The 24,057-nt window shown below is 44.3% G+C and overlaps 1 protein-coding gene across 2 annotated transcripts in view; it reads right to left on the bottom strand.

The window, feature by feature from the left end:
• Positions 1 to 24,057, bottom strand: part of ell (elongation factor RNA polymerase II) — a 150,594-nt gene that overhangs the window by 32,667 nt on the left and 93,870 nt on the right. For both annotated transcript variants that reach the window (XM_078198524.1, XM_078198525.1), the window contains 2 exons: positions 18,641 to 18,804; positions 9,650 to 9,900 (listed from right to left, as the gene is read on the bottom strand). In XM_078198524.1, coding sequence (XP_078054650.1) covers positions 9,650 to 9,900; positions 18,641 to 18,804 — 415 coding nt within the window. The remainder of the gene's footprint in view (positions 1 to 9,649; positions 9,901 to 18,640; positions 18,805 to 24,057) is intronic.

Genomic DNA, 24,057 nt, shown 5'->3' with positions numbered 1-24,057 from the left:
AAAACCACTGGCCCGAGGTTCATGCCTATCCCTTTCCATCACTAAGGTGAACGTAACCGAATTGTGGTCACTATCACCAAAATGCACACCAACTTCCAAGTCTAGCACCTGGTCTGGCTCATTTCCCAGCACCAGATCCAATATAGCCTCACCTCTAGTTGGCCTGTCTACATACTGAGTCAAAAAACCTTCCTGCACGCTTTGAACAAAAACTGACCCCTCTAACGAGCTAGAGCTATAACAATTCCAGTCAAAGCTAGAGCTATAACAATTCCAGGAGGTGTGGGATAGAGGGAAATTTGGCCAATTGGATAAGTAACTGGCTATCTCATAGAAGACAGAGGGTGGTTGTGGGTGGAAAATTTTCAGACTGGAGACCAATTACCAGTGGAGTACCACAGGGATCAGTGCTGGGTCCTCTGCTATTTGTGATTTTTATCAATGACTTGGAGGAGGGGGCTGAAGGGTGGATCAGTAAATTTGTTGATGACACCAAGATTGGTGGAGTAATGGATGAGGTGGAGGGCTGTTGTAGGCTGCAAAGAGACATTGATAGGATGCAGAGCTGGGCCGAAAAATGGCAGATGGAGTTTAACCCTGATAAGTGCGAGGTGATTCATTTTGGTAGGACAAATTTGAATGCAGATTACAGGGTCAACGGCAGGGTTCTGAGGAATGTGGAGGAACAGAGAGATCTTGGGGTTCACATCCACAGATCTCTGAAGGTTGCCACTCAAGTGGATAGAGCTGTGAAGGAGGCCTATAGTGTGTTAGCGTTTATTAACAGGGGTTTGAGTTTAAGAGCCGTGGGGTTATGCTGCAACTGTACAGGACCTTGGTGAGACCACATTTGGAATATTGTGTACAGTTCTGGTCACTTCACTATAAGGAGGATGTGGAAGCATTGGAGAGAGTGCAGAGGAGATTTACTAGGATGCTGCCTGGTTTGGAGAGTAGATCTTATGAGGAAAGGTTGAGGGAGCTAGGGCTGTTCTCTCTGGAGCGGAGGAGGCTGAGGGGAGACTTAATAGAGGTTTATAAGATGATGAGGGGGATAGATAGAGTGGACGTTCAGAGACCATTTCCTCGGGTGGATGTAGCTGTTACTAGGGGGCATAACTATAAGGTTCATGGTGGGAGATATAGGAGGGATGTCCGAGGTAGGTTCTTTACTCAGAGTGGTTGGGGTGTGGAATGGACTGCCTGCTGTGATAGTGGAGTTGGACACTTTAGGAACTTTCAAGCGGTTATTGGATAGGCACATGGAGCACACCAGGATGATAGGGAGTGGGATAGCTTGATCTTGGTTTCGGACAAAGCTCGGCACAACATCGTGGGCCGAAGGGCCTGTACTGTTCTATGTTCTATGTCACTTACTTCAAATGACCAATCACCCTCAACAGGATGATATCCCTTTTGCACACTACTTTGTTTCATTTCCACCTACCCAGCTAAGTTTGGAAACACCAGGTCAAGTCTTGTCCAGAGGTGAACACACGAAACAGAAGCAGGAGTAGGCCACCAGGTCTTTCAAGCCTGCCCCACCATTCAATATGATCATGGCTGCTTTCTACCAGCCTCAACTCCTTTTCTGTGCCATTTCCCCATAGCCCTCTATTCCTTGTTCAAATATTTATCTACCCCCCCCCCCCCCTAAAATACTTCTAATTAACGATCCAGCCTCCATTACCCTTGGGACAGAGAATTCCAGACATTCAGCACCCTCTGCAAGAAGAAATTTCTACGCACCTCAGTCTGAAATAACCAGTGCTTCATCTTGTAGCTATATCCCCTTGTTCAAGACTCTCCCACCAGTGAAACATCTCCCTGCCAAGCCACCTCAGGATCCGATATGTTTTCATAAGGTCACCCCTCACTCTTCTAAACTCAAAGGAATACAGACCCAAACTATTTAGTCTCCCTTGATAGGATAACCTTCTCATCCCAGGAATTAATCTGGTGAATCTCCTTGGGACCACCTCCAATGTTACTTAATCATTTTTTTTAGCTAAGGGGACCAAAACTGTGACACTATATTCCAGATGAGGCCTCACCAACACCCTGTACAATTGTAACAAAACCTCCCTATTTTTAAACTCTAACCCCTTTGCAATAAAAGCCAAAATGCTGCTGCCTTCTTAATTACTTTTGGGACCTGCATGCTCACACTAGAACATGTCGATCCCTCTGCACTTCATTCACCTGCAGCTTTCCGAAATGATTAGCTATTTCCTCTTTGATTATTGATTCTAATGTCTTGCCAATAGTAGATATTAAACTATACGGGCCTTCCTGCCTTCTGCCTTTCTCCCTTTTTGAATAGGGGGTCACATTGGCTGTTTTCCAATCTTCTGGTACTCTCCTGGAATTTAGCAAGTTACGAAAAATTTCAACCAATGGGCACACTATCTCTGTAGCCACTTCCATTAAAACCCTACGGTGCAGTTCATCAGGTCCTGGCGACTTGTCCACCTTTAACCCCTTGAATTTCTCTAATACTCTATCCCTTGTGATTGGGATTTTTGTAAGTTTTACCATGTTATTTGTAATCAGTCCATCTGATATCTTCGAGATATTCGCAATGTCTTCCACGATGAAGATGGATGCAAAAAATTCATTGAGGATATCTACCATTTCTTTGTTTGCTGTTATCAATTCACCTACCTCTATCAAAGAGGTCCCACATTTACCTTAGCTGCCCGTGTCCTATTTATATATCCATATAAACTCTTACAGTTTGTTTCTATATTGCACGGAAGTTTTCTCTCAAAATTTATTTTCTCCCTTATTAGCTTTTTAGTCTTTTGCTGCTGCATCCTAAAACCTTCCCAGTCCTCTGGTCTACCACTATCCGTTACCACTTTGTATATCCTGCTTTTCCATTGAACATTATCCCTGACCTCCTGTGTTAACCATGGATTTTGCCTCTTTCTCGTGGAATCCCTCCTTTTGATTGTTATAAACTCCTGCTGAGCATTTTGGACCAGCTGTTTGAATATCAAGGGCAGCACAGTGGCTTGCACTGCTCCCTCACAGCGCCAGGGACCCAGGTTCAATCCCCGGCTTGGGTCACTGTCTGTGCAGAGTCTGTACGTTCTCCCCATGTCTGCGTGGGTTTCCTCTGGGTGTTTCGGTTTCCTCCCACAGTCCGAGAAATGTGCTGGTTAGGGTGCATTGGCTGTGCTAAATTCTCCCTCAGTGTACCCAAACAGGTGCCGGAGTGTGGCGACTAGGGGACTTTCTCAGTAACTTAATTGCAGTGTTAATGTAAGCCTACTTGTGACTAATAAACTTTAATTTTATCAGCCATTGCTCACCACTAACCTGTATCTTGGCTTGTTTACCCAGTTCACCTTAGACAACTTCTCCCTCATACTATTATAATTGCCCTTATTTAAGTTGAAGGCACTGGTTATGGACCTATGGCATTCATCATCAAACTGTATTTGGAATTCTATCATATTGTAGTCACTGCCCCCACAAAACCAAATCTAAAACAGCCTGTTCCCAGATGGAACAAAGAACAGTACAGTACAGCACAGGAACAGGCCCTTCGGCCCTCCAAGCCCGTGCTGATCATGATGTCCTAACTAAACTAAATAAAAAATCTTCTGCCCTGACTCAGATAGTATCCCTCGATTTCCTCCCTAGTCTTCTCGAAAGTCAACCCACGGAAAGCGACTGGCCCAGGTGGGGTACCCGGACGAGCACTCAGATCCTGCGGAGACCAGCTGTCGGGGGTATTCGTAGTAACCTCTCTTTACACCAATCTGAGGTCCCTATCTGCTTCAAGACGACGACCATTATCCTTGTACCAAAGGAAAAAGCCAGGCAGTGTGCCTTGATGACTATCATCCAGTGACTCTGACATCCTTCATTATGAAGTGCTTTGAAAGGTTAGTCATGGCACCAATTCCGGCCTCCCAGATTGCCTGGATCCACTACAGTTTGCCTATCGCCGCAACAGGTCCACAGCAGACGCCATCTCCCTGGCCTCAACCCTGGATAACAAAGACACTTATGTCTGACTCCTATTGACTACAGCTCAGCCTTAAACACCATTATTCCTATGAAACTCCTCTCCAAACGCCGTGGCCTGGGGTTCGGCTCCACCCTCTGCGACTGCATTCTCGGCTTCCTAACCCACAGACCACATCAGTAAGGATAGGCAACAACACCTCCTCCATGATCATCATCAACACCGGTGCCCCACAAGACTGTGTCCTCAGCCGCTTATTATACTCCTTACACACCTATGAGTGTGTGGTCAAATTCCCCTCCAACTCAATTTCAAGTTTGCTAATGGCACCACTGTAGTGGGTCAGATCTCAAACAATGATGAGGGGAAGTACAGGAAAGAGATAGAGAATCTGGTGAACTGATGCAATGACAATAATCTCCCCCTCAATGTCAACAAAACGAAGGAGATAGTCATTGACTTCAGGAAGCACAATGGAGGACATGCTACTTACTGCCTACATCAAAGGCGACAAAGTGAAAATGGTCGAGAGCATCAAGTTTGTAGGTGTCCAGATCACCAACCTATCCTGGTCCCTCCACGCCGACGCTATAGTTAAGAAAGCCCACCCACGCCACCACTTTTTCAGGAGGCTAAGGAAATTTGACATGTCCGCTACAACTCTCACCAACTTTCACAGATGCACCGTAGAAAGCATTCTTTCAGGCTGTATCACAGCTTGGTATGGCTCCAGCTCGGACCAAAACCGCAAGGAACTACAAAGGGTCATGAACGAAGCCCAGTCCATCACGCAAACCAGCCTCCCATCCATTGAATCTTGTCTACACTTCCTGCTGCCTCGGAAAAGCAGCCAGCATAATCAAGGACACTACACACCCCGGACATAATCTCTTCTATCTTCTTCTGTCAGGAAAAAGATACAAAAGTCTGAGGTCACCTACCAACCGACTCAAGAACAGCTTCTTCCCTGCTGCCATCAGACCTTTGAATGAGCCTACTTCGTATTAAGTTGACCTTTCTCTACGTCTTAACTATGACTGTAATACTACATTCTGCACTCTCTCCTTTCCTTCTCTATGTACGGTATGCTTTGTCTGTACAACGCGCAAGAAGCAATACTTTTCACTGTATATTAATATATGTGACAATAATAAATCAAATCTTCACGTACCCAATCCAGATGCTTCTCAAATGTTGCCAATGAGCCTGCTTTCACCACCTCCTCTGGCAGTGTGCTCCAGGCACCCACCACTTCCTGTGTGGAAAAACGCCCCCCGCACATCTCTCTTAAACTTCCCCTCTCATCTTGAACCTGCGGCCCCTTGTAATTGACAGTTCCACCCTTGGAAAAAGCCCTGACTATTCACCGTCTATGCCTCAATTTTGTAGACCTCCATCAGGTCTCCCCTCAGCCTCCATCTTTCCAGTGAAAGCAGTCCTAGTTTATTCAACCTCTTCTTATCGCCAACGGCCTCGAGACCCGGCAACTTCCTGATGAATCTTACATAGAACATAGAACAGTACAGCACAGAACAGGCCCTTCGGCCCACGATGTTGTGCCGAGCTTTATCTGAAACCAAGATCAAGCTATCCCACTCCCTATCATCCTGGTGTGCTCCATGTGCCTATCCAATAACCGCTTAAATGTTCCTAAAGTGTCTGACTCCACTATCACTGCAGGCAGTCCATTCCATACCCCAACCACTCTCTGCGGAAAGAACCTACCTCTGATATCCTTCCTATATCTCCCACCACGAACCCTATAGTTATGCCCCCTTGTAATAGCTCCATCCACCCGAGGAAATAGTCTTTGAACGTTCACTCTATCTATCCCCTTCATCATTTTATAAACCTCTATTAAGTCTCCCCTCAGCCTCCTCCGCTCCAGAGAGAACAGCCCCAGCTCCCTCAACCTTTCCTCATAAGACCTACCCTCCAAACCAGGCAGCATCCTGGTAAATCTCCTCTGCACTCTTTCCAGTGCTTCCACATCCTTCTTATAGTGAGGTGACCAGAACTGCACACAATATTCCAAATGTGGTCTCACCAAGGTCCTGTACAGCATAACCCCACGGCTCTTAAACTCAAACCCCCTATTAATAAAAGCTAACACACTGTAGGCCTTCTTCACAGCTCTATCCACTTGAGTGGCAACCTTCAGAGATCTGTGGATATGGACCCCAAGATCTCTCTGTTCCTCCACAATCTTCAGAACCTTACCTTTGACCCTGTAATCCACATTTAAATTAGTCCTACCAAAATGAATCACCTCACATTTATCAGGGTTAAACTCCATTTGCCATTTTGCAGCCCAGCTTTGCATCCTATCTATGTCTCTTTGCAGCCTACAACAGCCCTCCACCTCATCCATTACTCCACCAATCTTGGTATCAGCAAATTTACTGATCCACCCTTCAGCCCCCTCCTCGAAGTCATTAATAAAAATCACAAAGAGCAGAGGACCAAGCACTGATCCCTGTGGCACTCCGCTAGCAACCTGCCTCCAATCCGAAAATTTTCCATCCACCACCACCCTCTGTCTTCGATCAGACAGCCAGTTACCTATCCAATTGGCCAACTTTCCCTCTATCCCACACCTCCTCACTTTCATCATAAGCCGACCATGGGGGACCTTATCAAATGCCTTACTAAGATCCATGTATATGACATCAACTGCCCTACCTTCATCAACACACTGCTCTCCAGCAGATTTCCACTCCATCTGACGAAGGAGCAGCGCTCCGAAAGTTAATGGTATTTGCTACCAAATAAACCTGTTGGACTTTAACCTGGTGTTGTTAAAACTCTTACTCTGTATCCATCTAGCCAGCCCACCCGAATCCCATGAAATCTTAGTTTTTGTATCAGTCTACCATGTGGGACCTTGTCAAACGCCTTACTAAAGTCCATATGAACTGCATCCACAGCCCTTCCGTCATCAATTTTCTTTGTCATCTCTTCAAAAAACTCAATCAAGTTGGCGAAACATGACCTTCCCCGTACAAAACCATGCTGTCTGTCACTAACTTGCCCATTTTTTTCCAAATGTGCATATATCCTATCCCTCATTATCTTTTTCAAGAGCTTCCCCACCACAGATGTCAGGTTCACCGGCCTATAATTTGCTGGATTATCCCTGCTTTTCTTAAAGAAGGGGACAACATTGGCTATTCTTCAGTCCTCTGGAACCTCGCCTGTGGTCAAAGAAGATGTAAAGATATCTCTTAAGGCCCCAGCTATTTCTTCCTTTGCCTCTCTCAGTAACCTGGGATAGATCCCATTTGGCCCTGGGGACTTGTCTACCTTAATGCAATTTAGGATACCCAACACTTCCTCCTTCGATATATTGATATTGTCTAGAGTGTTCACACACCCATCCCTGACCTCAACATCCGTCACGTCCATCTCCTTGGTGAATACCGATACAAAGTACTCATTAAGGATCTCACCCACTTCCTATGGCTCCATGCATAACTTCATCCATTGTCCTTGAGTGGGTAGGTTCCACGACGTACTGCTCTAAAAAGCAATCACTGATGCACTCCATAAATTCTTCTTCTACGCCACCCCCTGCTAATTTGTTTTGTCCAATCAATATGCAGATTAAAAACTCCCATGATAATTGCAGTTCCTTTCAAACATTTCAAAATGTTATTTTCTCATTTATGCTCTGACTTCTTGAGGGATCACATTTTGGGGGTCTATAGACGACTCCCACTCTTGCCTTCCTTCCCCTGCTATTCATTACTTCAACCCAAACCGATTCTACATCACTATCCACTGCCTTTATATTAAGACTCAGCACTGCTCTGAAACTTTCCTTTATTAACAACGCTACCCCACCTCCTTTCCCCTTTGGCCTGTTCTTTTGGAACTTGCATACGCCGGAATGTTGAGCACCCAGTCCTGGTCACCCTGTAACCACGTTTCTGTAATAGCTAATACATCATACTCAGTCGTTTTAATCTGTGCTTTCAACTCATCTATCTTGTTGCAAATGTTTCGTGCATTCAGATAAAGAACATTTAGATTGATTTTTTTACAATTAAAATCTGGATTTGCTTTGTGCTACATATTTTTGTTTACGTTTCCTGCCCCGGTCTGTAACAGTCAAGTTCCTCCTCATTATCCTGTGCCACTGCTCCCTCATATAGCCCTGAGTTTTTAAACCTTCTGTTCTTGGAACTCTCTCCCCTCCTAGTTAGGGCTCTTGTATGAGTTCTTGGTGTAATATAATGTCATATGGTCTGTCCCCACCTGTAGTTTTCAGTTGACACCCAGACAAATCACTAATCTGCACTCCTATCTTTTACTTTGACTTCCTAATTTTCCAAGCAACTGAACCCTCACCTCCTTTAGTTTGGAGGCCCCTCTACTTATACAGTTATATCGTCCGCAAGAACACTGGTCCCAGCATGGTTCAGATGTAAGCTGTCCCAGCATGGTTCAGCTGTCCCACACTGGTCCCAGCATGGTTCAGATGTAAGCTGTCCCAGCGTTACAGCCCCCATTTTCCCCCAGTACTGATGCCAATGTCCAACGACCCGATACCCATTTCTCCCACATCAGTCTTTCAGCCACGTACTCATCTCTCATTTTTTGTACCCTTTGCCAATTTGCACGTGGCTCAGATAATAATCCAGAGGGGGGAGGTTCTGTTCTTCAATTTAGTGCCTAACTCCTCCAACCGCCTACACAGAACCCCTTCCTCGATCGACCTTTGTCACTGGAACACATGGAACACAATCACTGGATCCTCCCTCTCTCATTGCAAGTTCCTCTCCAGCTCAGAGCAGATGTCCCTGGTACCTGGCAGGCAACACAGCCCTTGAGAATCATGGTCCTGACTACAGACAACAGTAACTATTCTCCTAACTGTACTACCCCCAAATACGACTACATTCGAGTTTGGACTCGCGTTCAACTGCTGCTCCACGCTCTGGGCCTTGCGCTCCACCACCACATCGCATTCCTCAACTTGTGCTCAATTGCTGTGTACCACGCTCTGCTGTGCTACCCCACAGAGATTTAATAAAGGAGCTCAAAATAATCAAGTGTTTTGATAAAAGAAATTAAGGTGAATCTGTCACAAGTAGCAGAAGGGTCAGTAATTAGTGAACACAGACTTACAGAAATTGCAAAAGAACTAAACGTGAGATAGAGAGATTTTTTTAAAAAAAACAGTTATGATCAGGAATGTGCGATCTACAAGGGTGATGGAAACAGATTCAACAGTAACATTTGAAAGGGAATTGGATAAATTCTTAAGAAAATAATACAAGGGAGAGAGCAGTGGAGTGTGGTTAATCAAGTATCTCATTCAAAGTGATGGGACATGCCTGAAGGCCTCCTCCTGTTTGATACCAAGAATCATCAAATGACAAAGTGCAGTGGAGTTTGGATGCAGTGAAAAGCTCCCTCTAATCTGCCCCAACTCTAAGTTTGAGAGAGAGAGCCTTTCAATGCTCTGCAGTGTGACATTCTCAACACTAGCCATGCTGTGGTTTCTCTGTGAGGTTTCAATTGAACAAGACTTGATAGGACACTGCAGCCAGGGCACAACTGGTCATCTGGCTGTGTTTAAATCTGGTACGTGGAGTAAATTAATAGTCTCTCTCCTATCGGACCCCTCAGTCCTGCTTATGTTAGTTTATTTTCTGAGCTTGCTACCTGGTGCAGGAGATTTTCCAACGAGTCCTTATCCTGCTGGGTGATTCCATCCTTCTGCAATCGAAGAATTAACTCTGGTTTCTTGTAAGGCTTCAGAGCCAGTAGGTGGATGACACGGTCTCGATAGGGCAGGTGGGAAACATTGCTGACATACTTCTTCATTGTATTTGCCAGGTTCACTGGTGTCGGTCGCCTCCTTTGGGGCACAGCATCAGGGATCCCAGGGGCCGGTTTACGGAGCACCCTTTTAGCTGAAAGTAGAAGAGAAACCAAATGAAAGGAGGAAGGCAGACAGCAAGCAAGAACCGCACCAGACCCCTAAACAGCAGCTTTACACCAGAAACATTAACCTATGTTAGCCTTTTGTGTCGACAAACCTGCTGCGTGCAACCAAACTAAACTCTACCCATTAAAGAGTCAGTACCATAGCTCAACAGGACAAATATCAACATGAATGTTACATGGTGGGCTAGCATCAACCACACTGCACGATTTACTTAGATTGGCGATGAAATTATCGCCCTGCCACTCTGATCCTTAGCAGCACTAGAACACAAGTGGAGTGGAGAAGACTGTCAGGGCAAGAGCTCACCTGGTGCAGAAACACAGACAATACGAGCAATTTGAGACATGTGGTGAGTTTACTGTGCTAGGGAGGAATGGATGACTTTGGACCTAGGATTCCCAGAACCCAACACCACTTAGGGTTTCCTCATCTCATGCCTGGGTCTGTTTACAATAATTACTTCCCTATAATTAGTCAACAACTCCATTGCTGTTGTATCATGTGATTGGATGATGGACCACGAACCTCATTAATCCAACAATTCCTGAGTTCCTGTGTATTCAGGATTCCACACTGCTGGGTGAAGAAAGGAGGAAACAAAAGCTAAAAAGATCCAAGATTTGACTGAAATTAAAAACACCAGAGCCATGTCAAAACTTTTTCCTTTAACCCCAGTTCCAAAGATCAAGGGTATAGGAAGATTTTGGTTTGACGTACTGGTTAGACTGGGAATGCTGAGTCACGGTACTGGCAGAGTGCAGTATGTGGGAGATGTGTCAACTTGCAATAGGAAGAGAAGTTGAGAAACAGCCCAAGTGGAAATTGTCTGCTTTATTACGCGATGGTTGTCATGGTCAGTGGTCAAGTTGCTGAATATCTTTAAATCTGACCTCTTGTCTTTGTGACTTGTGAAAAACTAGATCTGAATTATTCCAAATACTCATCCACCGTTTTTATTTCACCAACAGCAACCGTGTTTAGAACAGAGAGTCTGCTCTTGCAGCATCTAGTCCTGCTCATCAGTTTCCACATCCAGTCAGCTCTGCTGAGAAGCATAAATGGATGTCAGCTAAGGTTATTTTCGCTCTCTCCTCACCTATATCAACTCATTGCCCACAGGCTTTGAGCGTTGGCAAAGAATGTGAATGGCACAATGTATCAGATGGTGATTGATCAAGCAGATAAACGAGGAAAAAAGAGAAGTGGGAGGAAGCACGACAAGGATTCTGAATATTTCGTTCCAATTCAGCCAATCACTATTTTCCCTTTGATCTCATAAGTTTTCAGTTTATCCATAAATCTCTCGGAAGACATTTCAAAACTTGTGCGCTGAAGCCAAATACCAAAAATCTGAAAAAGTCAAACGAGATCTTTCTTTCATAAACACTTATTACCCTCACTTTAAAAAGGCTCCAAGGTTTATTCTCCAAGAGAAATGTCTTTAATTACCAAAATGAAACTCAGGAAGTTTTGTTCAAGCTACAACCAAGACTCTCTGGTCAAGCTAACCACAGAATCTTTACTGCAAGAAGGCAAGATCTTGCTTTCAGATAACCAGCAGAATTTCCAAAATAAGTCAGGAGAGAGAGAAAATACTTCTTTTCAACTGGCTGTCCCTTCTAAAAACTCCCTAAAACACAAACCTGCAGCTCAGAAAATGAAAGAACTTCTGTCACCTGACCAGCCAAACCAGTATTTTTTTCTTCTAACAACAGTGATTTAAAAAAACCCAAAGTAAAATCAAACAACTTCCATTAAAGCCACTTGAGGGCCAATAAAAAGACATCTCCAGTCAAGCCGGCAACAATGACATCACTAAAGCTGAGAGAGCTGCAGAAATCATGATTTAAAAAATTATTTCTTAAAGGTACACTAACGTCACAACACGCGCACACACCTTCCAGCATTTTCCAGCCAAGTTCTGCCGAAGGGTCATCCAGGCTCAAAACAATGACTCTATTCTTTCTCCACAGATGCTGCCAGACCTGCTGAGATTTTCCAGCATTTTGTTTCAGATTTCAGCATCTGCACTACTTCACAGACCATGATTGTCTCTCGCAGTTTGCCTTAAGATAGGAAGGAATTGCTCCATTTTTCACAAAACTAATGAACGGAAGCTCTGTGAAGGCCGCAGAATCTGTTGCAGGACTGTCTAATGGTAACAAATCATTGGTGGCAACTTTTCCATCACAACACCAAGATCTTTTAGAGCAACACCTTGATTTAAAGTTAACATGGAAACTAACTGCCAATCCTCGTCTCAGCTCATTTCCATCAGAAATCCATCCATCCATGCCTTTGTTACCTCCAGACTCAAATTCCCCTGCCTGGTCCCCACCTCTTATAAAGTTCAGCTCATACAAAACTCTACCGCCAGTATCCTAACTCACACCAAGTCCAATTCACCTATCACTTTGTGCTCAATGACCCACATTGGCTCCCAGTCAGGCAATGCATTGATTTTGATACTTTCATCCTTATGTCCAAATCCTTCCATTGCCGTGTTTCGATATTGGTAACCTCTCCACTGCTGCAACCCTCGCAGCTCTCTATACTTCCCTAATTCGGGCCTCGAGTATCCCCAATTTTAATCGCTCCACCATGGTTGGCCATGTCTCCAGCCACCAATGTCTTAAGCTCTGGAATTCCGTCCCTAAATCTCTCTGCCATTCTACCTTTTTCCTCCTTTAAGGCACTTCATAAAACCAATGTCTTCGACCAAGCTTTTGGTCACCTATCCTAATATTTCCTTCTGTAGCTCAGTGACACATTTTGTTTAATAGCACTTCTGTGAAATGCCTTGGGATGCTTTCAAATGTTGAAGGTGCTATATAAATGGGAGCAGCTGTTGTTGGAACTACCCATGCACCTTAAGAATAAAAAAGCTTGGGCACCCAAATCGAGTCCATGGGGTCAGCACTGGTGATCCTGTGTGTCTTGGTATTTACTTTTAGCAAGAGGAGTGTTTAACATCAGTGTAAATTATAATGAGATGTGGATCTCCACTGTTGTGTGTAACAGACTGTCACAGCTCATCCTCCAAATGTCACTCAACATTGAGCCAATTCATTAACAGTGAGAGAACATTTTGATCTGTTGTTGTAAACAGTCGGATCTATTTACACATCGAGTCACACGAGTGGGAAGGTGTTAAAGGCTGCAACACGCACTAAGGAGTTTGAAAGAAGTTAAATCACTAAAGCAAAGCTCATCAGAACCTGCCACTCGCGGATACTGTACACCACCCCCTACAAGCTTCAGTGTGCGTCTCTGCTAGCTGTGCTGAAACAAGTGCACCATTACACAGTTTTACACTGAGGCAGCAATCAGTCTTCTCTCTGACTCGCAGTGGGATTTGGCCCTTCACAAGATTTTGGCAGGATAAACTGTGACTTCCTCATAGCCAAGGCCATCCACCATTAACCACACAGCCACTCTACAGTGAAGCTCACTGGAAATGATCCTCAAGCTGGAAGCCTGGCTGATTATTCCACTCCTTATGTTGGGCACTGAGGACATCAACTAACTTGGCAGACAGGAGATCCGGGTGGCACGGTGACACGATGGTTAGCACTGCTGACTCACAGTGCCAGGGTCCCGGATTTGAATCCCGGCTTGGGTCACTGTCTGTGTGGAGTTTGCACATTCTCCCCGTGTCTGTGTGCATTTCCTCTGGGTGCTCTGGTTTCCTCTCACAGTCCAAAGATGTGTGGGCTAGGTGGGTTGGCGATGCTAAATTGCCCCTTAGTGTCAGGAAGGCTAGCTAGGGTAAATGCATGGGGCTATGGGGATAGGGCCCGCATGGGATTGTGGGCGTTGTGGACTCGATGGACCGAATGGCCTCCTCCTGCACTGTAGGATTCTATGAGATCAAATTTGAGATTTTCGGAGACCATACGGCATGGCGGCACAGTGGTCAGCACTGCCGCCTCACAGCGCCAGGGACCTGGGTTCAATTCCGGCCTGTTTGCATGTTCTCCCTGTGTCTGTGTGGGTTTCCTCCGGGTGCTCCGGTTTCCTCCCACAGTCCAAAGATGTGTGGGTTAGGTTGATTGGCCATGCTAAATTGACCCTTAATTTCAGGGGGATTAGCAGGGTAAATATGAGGAGTTATGGGGATAGGGCCTGGATAGGATTGTTGTCGATGCAAGCTCAATGAGCCGAATGGCCACCTTCAGCACTGTAGGGATTCTATGTCGGTCTTAAAACGGGAGATCTCTTATTTTCAAACTGTGTCCCCTACCTTCTAGTTTCTCCCACAAGGGGAAACATCATCCTCAGCATCTACCCTGTCAAGTCACCTGAGAATTTTATGTCTCAATAAGATCATCTCTCAATCTTCTGAACTCCAATGGATACAGGCCCAGCCTGTCTAAACATTCCTCACAAAAGTAACCCTCCAACCCAGGGATCAGTCGAGTGAATCTTCTCCGAACAACTTCTTAAATCAGGAGACCAAAACTGCACACAGAACTCTCACCAACATCCTGTACAATTGTAGCAAAACTTCTGTATTTTTATATTCCATTTCTCTTGCAATAAGCAACAACATTTCATTTCCTTCCTAATCACTTGCTGCACCTACAACCTTTTGTGATTCAAGCACCAAGGACATCCAGATCCCTCTGTACCTCGGAGTTCTGCAATCTCTCTCCATTTAAATAATATGCTGTCTTTCTATTCTTCCTGCTAAAGTGGACAAGTTCACATTTTCCATATTATACTCCATCTGCCACATTTTTTGCCCACTCAAGTAATGCATCTATATCCCTTTGCAGACTCTTTATGCCCTCTTCACAATTTATTTTCCTACCTACCTTTGTGTCATCAGCAAATTTAGAAACCCTCCCTTCACCCAAGTTGTTGATAAAATTGTAAACAGTTGAGGTCTCAGCACTGACCCCTGAGGCACTCCATTTGACAACCCATAAATTACCCATTTATGCCTACTCTGTTTCCTGTTAGCTAACCACTCAGTTATATCAAACACACTACCAGCAGTTCAAGGAGGCCACCCAGCACCACATGGGAGTATTTTGGAAGCATATAGATTGTAAACTCAATCACTGATTTATTTGGATACCATTAATGCAGGAGTTATATTAATAGATATGATCATTAGCAATGTTCATCCAATGTCTGTATATATTAATTCAACTACTTCACACTCAGGCTCAATAGCTTAATGATCCCAGAAAGTCACCAGTTCTCTCAGTTTATGAACTTTAAGAGAAATTAATAGGGATAATGAAAAATAATTAATCAAAGCTCTCTTTTGTTTGAAGTCGATAAGTTTTCCACTTTAAAAGGAAGCTCCAAATTTCCACTTTGCTCAAGCGCTTTAATGCCAAACATGTGTAGCTGCCTTGTGCGCAAGAGGAAATACTGAAGCACTGGCATACCCTGAGCCAGCAGCAAAGATCAACTTTCTGACAATCCTTGGAAACTGCTGCAAGATTCCCCAGCTCTGCATCTGCCCAGCATCTGACAAAAGGGAGGAATGAGAATGGGATAAGAATGACACATGGAGTCTGGCCTATCAGATATGTAACATAGGAGTGACGACAGACAGCACCCTCCCACACCCGGACACAGCAGCAGCCCCTCCTGTGCAGCCCTCAGTCCCACAACAAGGAACTCTTCACCACTATCATTTTAATTTTAACTGAAAAGTGCGTTAAAACCTTTTCTCTTTAACAATAAAATTTACTGATTTGAAGGCGCCAACAGCACGGTTGGCAAAGTAAATGACACAAAATTTGGAAGTATTATAGACTGTGAAGAGGACAATGTAGAACTTCAAAAGGATATAAACAGATTGGTAGAGTTGGCAGATTCAGTATGAGATGATGCATTTCCGCAGGAAGAAAATACAATATATAAGCAATATAAAACAAGGGGTAAAATTCTTAATGGAGTGCAGAAATAAAGGATGTACATGTGTATAGATCATTGGCGGTGGCTGGACAAGTTATAAAATATAGTATCCTGGGCTTTATTAATCTGGGAATAGAGTGGAAGAACAAAGAGGTTATGCTGAATTTATACAACACACTGGTTAGACCTCAGCTGGAATATTGTGTACAGTTCTGAGCACTACACTAATAGAATGTGAACACATTGGACAGTGTGCAGAGGAGGTTGATAAGGATGGTTCCAGTCATTCGAAACTTCAGTTATGAGGATAGGTTGGAGAGGTTGGGACTGTTCCCCTTGGAGAGAAGAAGGTTAAGAGATTTCATAGAGATGTTCAAAATCATGAGGGAACTGAAGAGTAGATAGGGAGAAACTGTTCCCATTTGTAAAAGAATCAAGAACAAGAGGACATAGAGTTAAAGTGATTTGCCAAAGAAGCAAATGTGACGTGAGAAAAAAGTAGTTTGGGTCTGGAATGCGCTGCCTGGAAGTGTGGTGGAGGCAGGTTCAGTTGAGGCGTTCAAGGGGGCATTAGAGGATTACTTGAACAGAAACAATGTGCAGGGATGTGTGGAAAAGACAGGGGAATAGCACTAATTCATGACTCTATTTTGGAGGACCAGCAGAAATACAATGGGCCAAATGGCCTCCTTCTGCACCACAACAATTCTGAGATTTTAACTGCAGATCATGACAACACAGAGTTTGTTGGTTATCTGTTATAATAAACTATTTGGAAAGTCCAGGTAGTTCACAAGCATTGAAAAGTTGTCAAAATCTGTTTCACTTAATTGAAAATCATTTGTATTTGTGTGGTGAAGATATAGTTATGAATCAGCATTGGGAAGTGCATATCATGGGAGTGCGGATTGGAACACCATAGAACCAGCACTGGGAAATGAGAATTCACCCTTCATTTACAGATTCCCTGCAGCGAGGCGATTCATTTTGGTAGGACTAATTTAAACGTGGATTACAGGGTCAAAGGTAGGGTTCTGAAGAACGTGGAGGAACAGAGAGATCTTGGGGTTCATATCCATAGATCTCTGAAGGTTGCCACTCAAGTGGATAGAGCCGTGAAGAAGGCCTATAGTGTGTTGGCGTTCATTAACAGGGGGTTTGAGTTTAAGAGCCGTGGGGTTATGCTGCAACTGTACAGGACCTTGGTGAGACCACATTTGGAATATTGCGTGCAGTTCTGGTCACCTCACTACAAGAAGGATGTGGAGACACTGGAAAGAGTGCAAAGGAGATTTACCAGGATGCTGCCTGGTTTGGAGGGTAGGTCTTATGAGGAAAGGTTGAGGGAACTTGGGCTTTTCTCTTTGGAGCGGAGGAGGTTGAGAGGAGACTTGATAGAGGTTTATAAGATGATGAGGGGGATAGAGAGAGTGAATGTTCCAAGACTATTTCCTCGGGTGAATGGAGCAGTAACTAGGGGGCATAACTATAGGGTTCATGGTGGGAGATATAGGAAGGATGTCCGAGGTAGGTTCTTTACGCAGAGAGTGGTTGGGGTGTGGAATGGACTGCCTGCGGGGATAGTGGAGTCAGAAACTTTAGGAACATTTAAGAAGCTATTGGATAGGCACATGGAGTACTTCGGGATGATAGGGAGGAAATAGCTTGATCTGGGTTTCAGACAAAGCTCGACACAACATCGTGGGCCGAAGGGCCTGTTCTGTGCTGTACTGTTCTATGTTCTAATCCACAAAAGTAAATCTGGCATTTAAATGTTAACTAGCAGTCACTGAAGGAAATTGTGCTCATTAAGGTGAGTGATCTTAATGATGAAAATATATATTTTCCATTTCAAGAATCCTGCGTCAGTACCAAACATTCTTAGGGCGAGTACTGTATCGGTTTGATACTGAGTATAGCTCCTGCTACACTCTACCCATCAAACACTCTCAGCAATGTGGAAGGAATTAAATACAAAGTTAATTTTTTCCTTAAACTTTCCTTAGTGTACCTCAACTTAAATTTGGCAAAGTGCTACCTCCTACGTCCAAGTTTTATTCTTCCTGCAGTAGCCAGTTTAATAAGAGGCGAAACATGTAAAATCAAGTTATGCTGTCATCACCTGCTGAGAATGTGTATAAGGTAGATTGAGAAGAGGAAAGGGTTAAAATTGGGATGCGTAACGAGGAATCAGTTGAGGGATAAACTGGTTATGGAAAGGGCCTGAGGCGAGGGCGACAAGACTCACCGAAACTAATGATCACGTTAAAGAAACTGCTAATAGGTCATTGTGGTTCCGGCTTCGGAGGGCAGGGCCTTATCGATTGGCCTTTTGTTCTTGAAAGTAATCTAATCAGAAACTTTAATAGCCTTGTCCTTACGCGGCTATCGCCTTTTGTTCTTGAAAGTAATCTAATCAAAATGTAACAATAGCTATGCCCTTATTGGCTAACAGAAGTATGTGGATGTATCTCCATCGTGTATAACTGAAAACTGTTTTGTAAGCCAGACAGAGACTCACGAACCCATGCTTGATGCGCATGGTCCAGCGATCTCTCCTCCGATGCCATAAAGGAGGTTTGCGGAGAAACCTGTGTCTCATCAGTTTTTGATCCGACTTCCGAAAGCGAATTCCACACCGCAATAAGATTGCAGCACTGTACTGACTCATCTGACTTAGTGCTCCCACACTTTGCCCTCCCACACTTTGCCCTTGTGAAGTGTGATGGGAAAATTATAATAAAGAGTAGCCAGCAATAAAACTAACCAACAGGTCAGCACCAGAGCCTTTGAATAGATCGCTGCTAGCATGCCCAGGATTTTCATACCTCTGTATCGACCTCCGGGTTTAATAACTATCGCTCCACGACTTCGGGTTTCCTCCTCTGCTTGAGTCATACGTTCCCTGGTCATCTGGTACGAGTCATCAGTGGCGCACACAGTAATTTTATCCTGTATGCCCCCGAGACAATCTAGCTGCACACTGCCAAGGCTGCCAGAAAATGAACGTAAAGACACACAATTAGAAAGAGTTCTAAATAGGAAAAGTAAACACGCAGGGAAACCTTCACTTGGGCACACTGAATCATTACATTATGTGGCCTGTAAGAAATCAACACGAAAGCCCTCACTGAATTTATCCAGAGGGTACCCATCCCACGGAGAACAGATGGAGCAAAACTTGATGCCAACCACACGCTGTGTTAGTCTCCAGTTAGGTGACAGCGGATGGCACTATAATCAGTGCCAACAGTGCTGAACAAAGATCCCTGGATCAGCTGTCCTGCACCGATTGCAACCTGGTGCCTCCTGCCAGAAGCCGCAGGTATGGTAGATGCGAATGACATCACTTAATGAGCTTGCACAGCATCCCTTGGGTGAGTTATTGCAGACCGTTGTGGAAGTGGTCCACAGCACAAGTCAATACCTGGGCCATTTATTGGGTGAGATTTCAGAGAGTGGAATTAGAGCCCTTCTGGACCCACTTTGAAATGAGATAGGAGGAAGAACATTGCCGGTTGGGAGTAGGGGGGCCTTGAAAGAAACCCAGAAAGGAGGATGATACAGGGTTGTGGTACCAACCAACTTGCTCGTGAAAGGCCATGACCCCAATTGACTCAACATGCCATAGCAAAACTGTGACCATAATTCCTTCCGGAACACAGTATGGACAATTGGCAAACTGAGGACTGACAATCCCCACAGGAAGGGAGCAAATGAAATAAATCTGCAATAAATAGTTCTATTTGCAGTAACTTAACAGTGTCTGTTACTGGAGAACAAGGAGAATCACAGAACCTCTCTATACATTCCACATCATGCGGCCCATGGATGGAGTAATTCTGCTAAGAGCTATAGGCAAAGAAAAGTCAGGCCACTCAATTCCTCTGGGCCAGACAAATTCTCTTAATATTGATTAGAAGATCACATACAGCTGACAAAGGCTGACTATTCTATCTCGACTCTTTCACCTTGAAGGCTACACAATTTCTCAACACTTGCTGACTTCTCCCTCTCCAAAATCATGCAGCACTTATTATTGCAGAATCATTGTGGGGAATTATTGGCTTAAACCTGCAGCTGTCATTTTATGGTTCTTTAACTCATTGTCAGACCCTATCCAGAGTCTATTCCATGTGGCGTTCATACTACTTCAGTAGTTGATCAGGGAGGCATCAAGGTGGACATACCAAAGAAACAGGACTAACCAAGCAGCTGTACTCATACGGTGGGTTCTTGTATATTTGAAATGGACACAGGTTCATTTCAAATGTACAATTCAATGAAGGAATTGATTAATTAGTGATCTGTTGAGGATAATCCCAATATCAAAAAGAAAATGAAACCCTTTTGTGTCTCGGCAAACATAAAACACCAGTTTGACAATGTTAGTAGCATTCCCAGTTCTGAACAAGTGGGTTTTGAGTTATAGTCTTACTCCATGATGAGTTTCTCCATGGTGAGGTGTGGCACAGTGGTTAGCACTGCTGTCTCTCAGCACCAGGTTCGATTCCCAGTTTGGGTCACTGTCTGTGTGGCGTTTGCACTTTCTCCCTCTATCCGTGTGGGTTTCCTCCGGGTGCTCCGGTTTCCTCCCATAGTCCGAAAGACATGCTGGTCAGGTGCATTGGGCCATGCTAAATTCTCCTTCAGTGTACCCGAACAGGCGCTGGGAGTGGGTTTTCTCCGGGAGCTCTGGTTTCCTCCCACTGTCTGAAAGACGTGCTAGTTAGGTGCATTGACCCGAACAGGCGCTGGAGTTTGCGACTAGGGAAATGTCACAGTAACTTCATTGCAGCGTTAATGTAAGCCTTACTTGTGACTAATAAATGAACTTTACTTTAGTTCATAGACTAACAGTCCTTGCAGGGATGAGTGCTGCATTACAGGGTGCTCTCCTATGGATGAGACATTAAATCAAGGCCCCAACTGCCTGCTAAAGATTCCATGGTAATATTCAAAAGGGAGTAGGGTGTCTTTGTATCCAGGCCAACGAACATTCTTCCCTCAACCAACCTTGTCAGAAACTGGTTAATCAGTCATTAACCAGTCTTTAATTACCATTTGTAAAACGCTTTGAGAAAGTTAGGATGAGGGCTGAATTGGCTTAGGTGGACTGGGAGAGCAGACTGGTAGGTAGGACAGCTGAGGAACAGTGGAGGATTTTTAAGGAGATCCTTTTCAGTACTCAGCAACAATATATTCCGGTGATGAAGAAGGGGTGTAAGAAAAGGGATAACCAGCCGTGGATAACGAAGGAAATTAAGGAGAGTATTCAATTAAAGGCCGATGTGTACAGAGTGGCCAAAAATAGTGGAGAATCGGAAGATTGGGAAAACTTTAAGAAACAACAAAGAACGACTAAGAAAGCGATAAAGAAAGGAAAGATAGATTATGAAGCTAGGCTAGCTCTAAATATAAAAAATGATAGTAAAAGCTTTTACAAATATATAAAAAGGAATAGAGTGGCAAGAGTGAATGTTGGACCCTTGGAGGACGAGAGGGGGGATTTAATAGTGGGAAATGAGGAAATGGCTGAAACTTTAAATAAGTTTTTTGTGTCGGTCTTCACGGTGGAAGGCACAAATAGTTTACCGAATATTGACGATAGAGGGTTGGTAGGAGGAGAGGTACTCAATACAATTAATGTTACCAGGGAGGCAGTGCTTGGTAGACTAACGGGACCGAAGGTGGACAAGTCCCCGGGCCCAGATGGAATGCACCCCAGGGTACTGAAAGAAATGTCAGAGGTAATAGCGGATGCGTTAGTGATTATTTATCAAAATTCGTTGGATTCTGGGGTAGTGCCGGCGGATTGGAAAACGGCTAATGTTACGCCGCTGTTTAAAAAAGGAAATAGACAAAAGGCGGGTAACTACAGGCCGGTTAGCTTAACGTCTGTAGTTGGGAAAATGCTGGAATCCATCATTAAAGAAGAAATAGCAGGCCATCTGGATAAGAATGGTTCGATTAAGCAGACGCAGCATGGATTCATGATGGGTAAGTCATGCTTGACGAACTTGTTGGATTTTTATGAAGATGTGACTAGTGCGGTTGATGGAGGGGAACCGGTGGATGCAGTGTTTTTAGATTTCCAAAAGGCGTTTGATAAGGTGCCTCACAAAAGATTGCTGAAGAAGATTGGGTCACACGGAGTTGGGGGTAGGGTGTTAGCGTGGATTGGGGATTGGCTATCCTACAGGAAGCAGAGAGTCGGAATAAATGGGTGCTTTTCTGGTTGGCGGATGGTAACTAGTGGCGTGCCACAGGGATCGGTACTGGGGCCTCAACTATTTACCATTTATATAGATGATCTGGAGGAGGGGACTGAGTGCAGGGTAACAAAGTTTGCAGACGACACAAAGATAAGTGGAAAAGTGAATCGTGTGGAGGGCGTAGAAGGTCTGCAGAGAGATTTGGACAGGCTGAGTGAGTGGGCGAGGATCTGGCAGATGGAGTATAACGTTAACAAATGCGAGGTTATTCACTTTGGAAGAAATAATAGCAAATTGGATTATTATCTAAATGGAAAGAAATTACAACATGCTGCTGTGCAGAGGGACCTGGTGGTCCTTGTGCATGAGACGCAAAAACCCAGTCTGCAGGTGCAACAGGTGATCAAGAAGGCAAATGGGATGTTGGCCTATATCGTAAGGGGGATAGAATATAAAAGCAGAGATGTCTTGCTGCATCTGTACAGGGCATTGGTGAGGCCGCAGCTGGAATACTGTGTGCAGTATTGGTCCCCTTATTTGCAGAAGGATATATTGGCCTTGGAGGGAGTGCAGAGAAGGTTCACCAGGTTGATACCAGAGATGAGGGGTGTTGATTATGAGGAGAGACTGAGCAGATTGGGTTTGTATTCGTTGGAATTTAGAAGGCTGAGGGGGGATCTTATAGAGACCTATAAGATAATGAAGGGGCTGGATAGGGTAGAGGTGGAGAGATTCTTTCCACTTAGAAAGGAAACTAGAACTAGAGGACACAGCCTCAAAATAAAGGGGGGTCAGTTTAGGACAGAATTGAGGAGGAACTTCTTCTCTCAGAGGGTGGTGAATCTCTGGAATTCTCTGCCCACTGAAGTGGTGGAGGCTACCTCATTGAATATGTTTAAATCACGGATAGATGGATTCCTGATCGGTAAGGGAATTAGGGGTTACAGGGATCAGGTGGGTAAGTGGAACTGATCCACTTCAGATCAGCCATGATCTTACTGAATGGCGGGGCAGGCTCGAGGGGCTAGATGGCCTACTCCTGCTCCTATTTCTTATGTTCTTATTTATACATCACCTTTAAAATCCTTCAGTGGGTTCCACCTACATAGTGAAATAAAAGCTGAGTTATCAGTAGTGTCACTAGTAGCCTTGTGACAATATCAGGCCCAGTGCATCTATTACATAATGAATAAAGATGGCTGGTGTCTGGTTAACACAGCTTTCTGAGGCAGTGAACAGAGGGGAATAGTTTGTCAAAGTAAGAAATTGTGCGGACCTGTGTTTGGACTTTCAGTTCTCAATTTGCTCATGAGTTTTTGACCAGAGTGCGAGTACACAAAAACATCAGCTTGTGAATTCTCAACTCTGACTGCACAAATATTAAATCACTTAAAGAAAATACAGCATGACAGCAGATTCCCTTCCCTTCCCAAGAGGAAAATATTTTTAGTTCCTGCCTATACATTACAGATCATAATTACAAGACACAGCAGCCAGTGCAATCGTCTGCGAATGTTAAAATCTGAATGTTGTTGGCATATGGGGTTATCAACTGACGGGGCAGCTTCATGTCTCAGCTCTCATACCCCACAAGCATTGTTGCCCTTCAAAGCAGTAGTGATTTACATAACTGCCCCAGTGGGAAAAATATGATTCATATCCCAACGTGCTGCACAATAGAAGTTTCTCTAACCCAGGTCATTTTCCTTCCTTTAAAGAACCCCATCCAGTGGAATGCTCAGGTCTCAGCATTGCAGTCAGTCGAAATGTTTAAGAGGATTTCGGAGGTGACAGAACTGATTCCATCCTCGTCTCTTCTCCTCCACAACCTCCCAAAAAACACCCAATTTCTCGACACTTACCATATTCTCCTTTCAAAACAAAGCAAAGATTGCAAAAAAATCGCTGATTTAAAGTCCTATTAAACATTATCTGTAACATTTCTTACAATGGTGAATGTGAAATTAAACTAGGCGAGTGCTTTAAGATACACTCAGTTCATTGCTCTGCTGCAAAAGGCATTGCACTGC

This window comes from Mustelus asterias, chromosome 26 (assembly GCF_964213995.1).
Source record: "Mustelus asterias chromosome 26, sMusAst1.hap1.1, whole genome shotgun sequence".
Taxonomy (NCBI): domain Eukaryota; kingdom Metazoa; phylum Chordata; class Chondrichthyes; order Carcharhiniformes; family Triakidae; genus Mustelus; species Mustelus asterias.
Note: the sequence above shows the minus strand (reverse complement) of the source record. Positions and strands in the feature narration are given on the sequence as shown.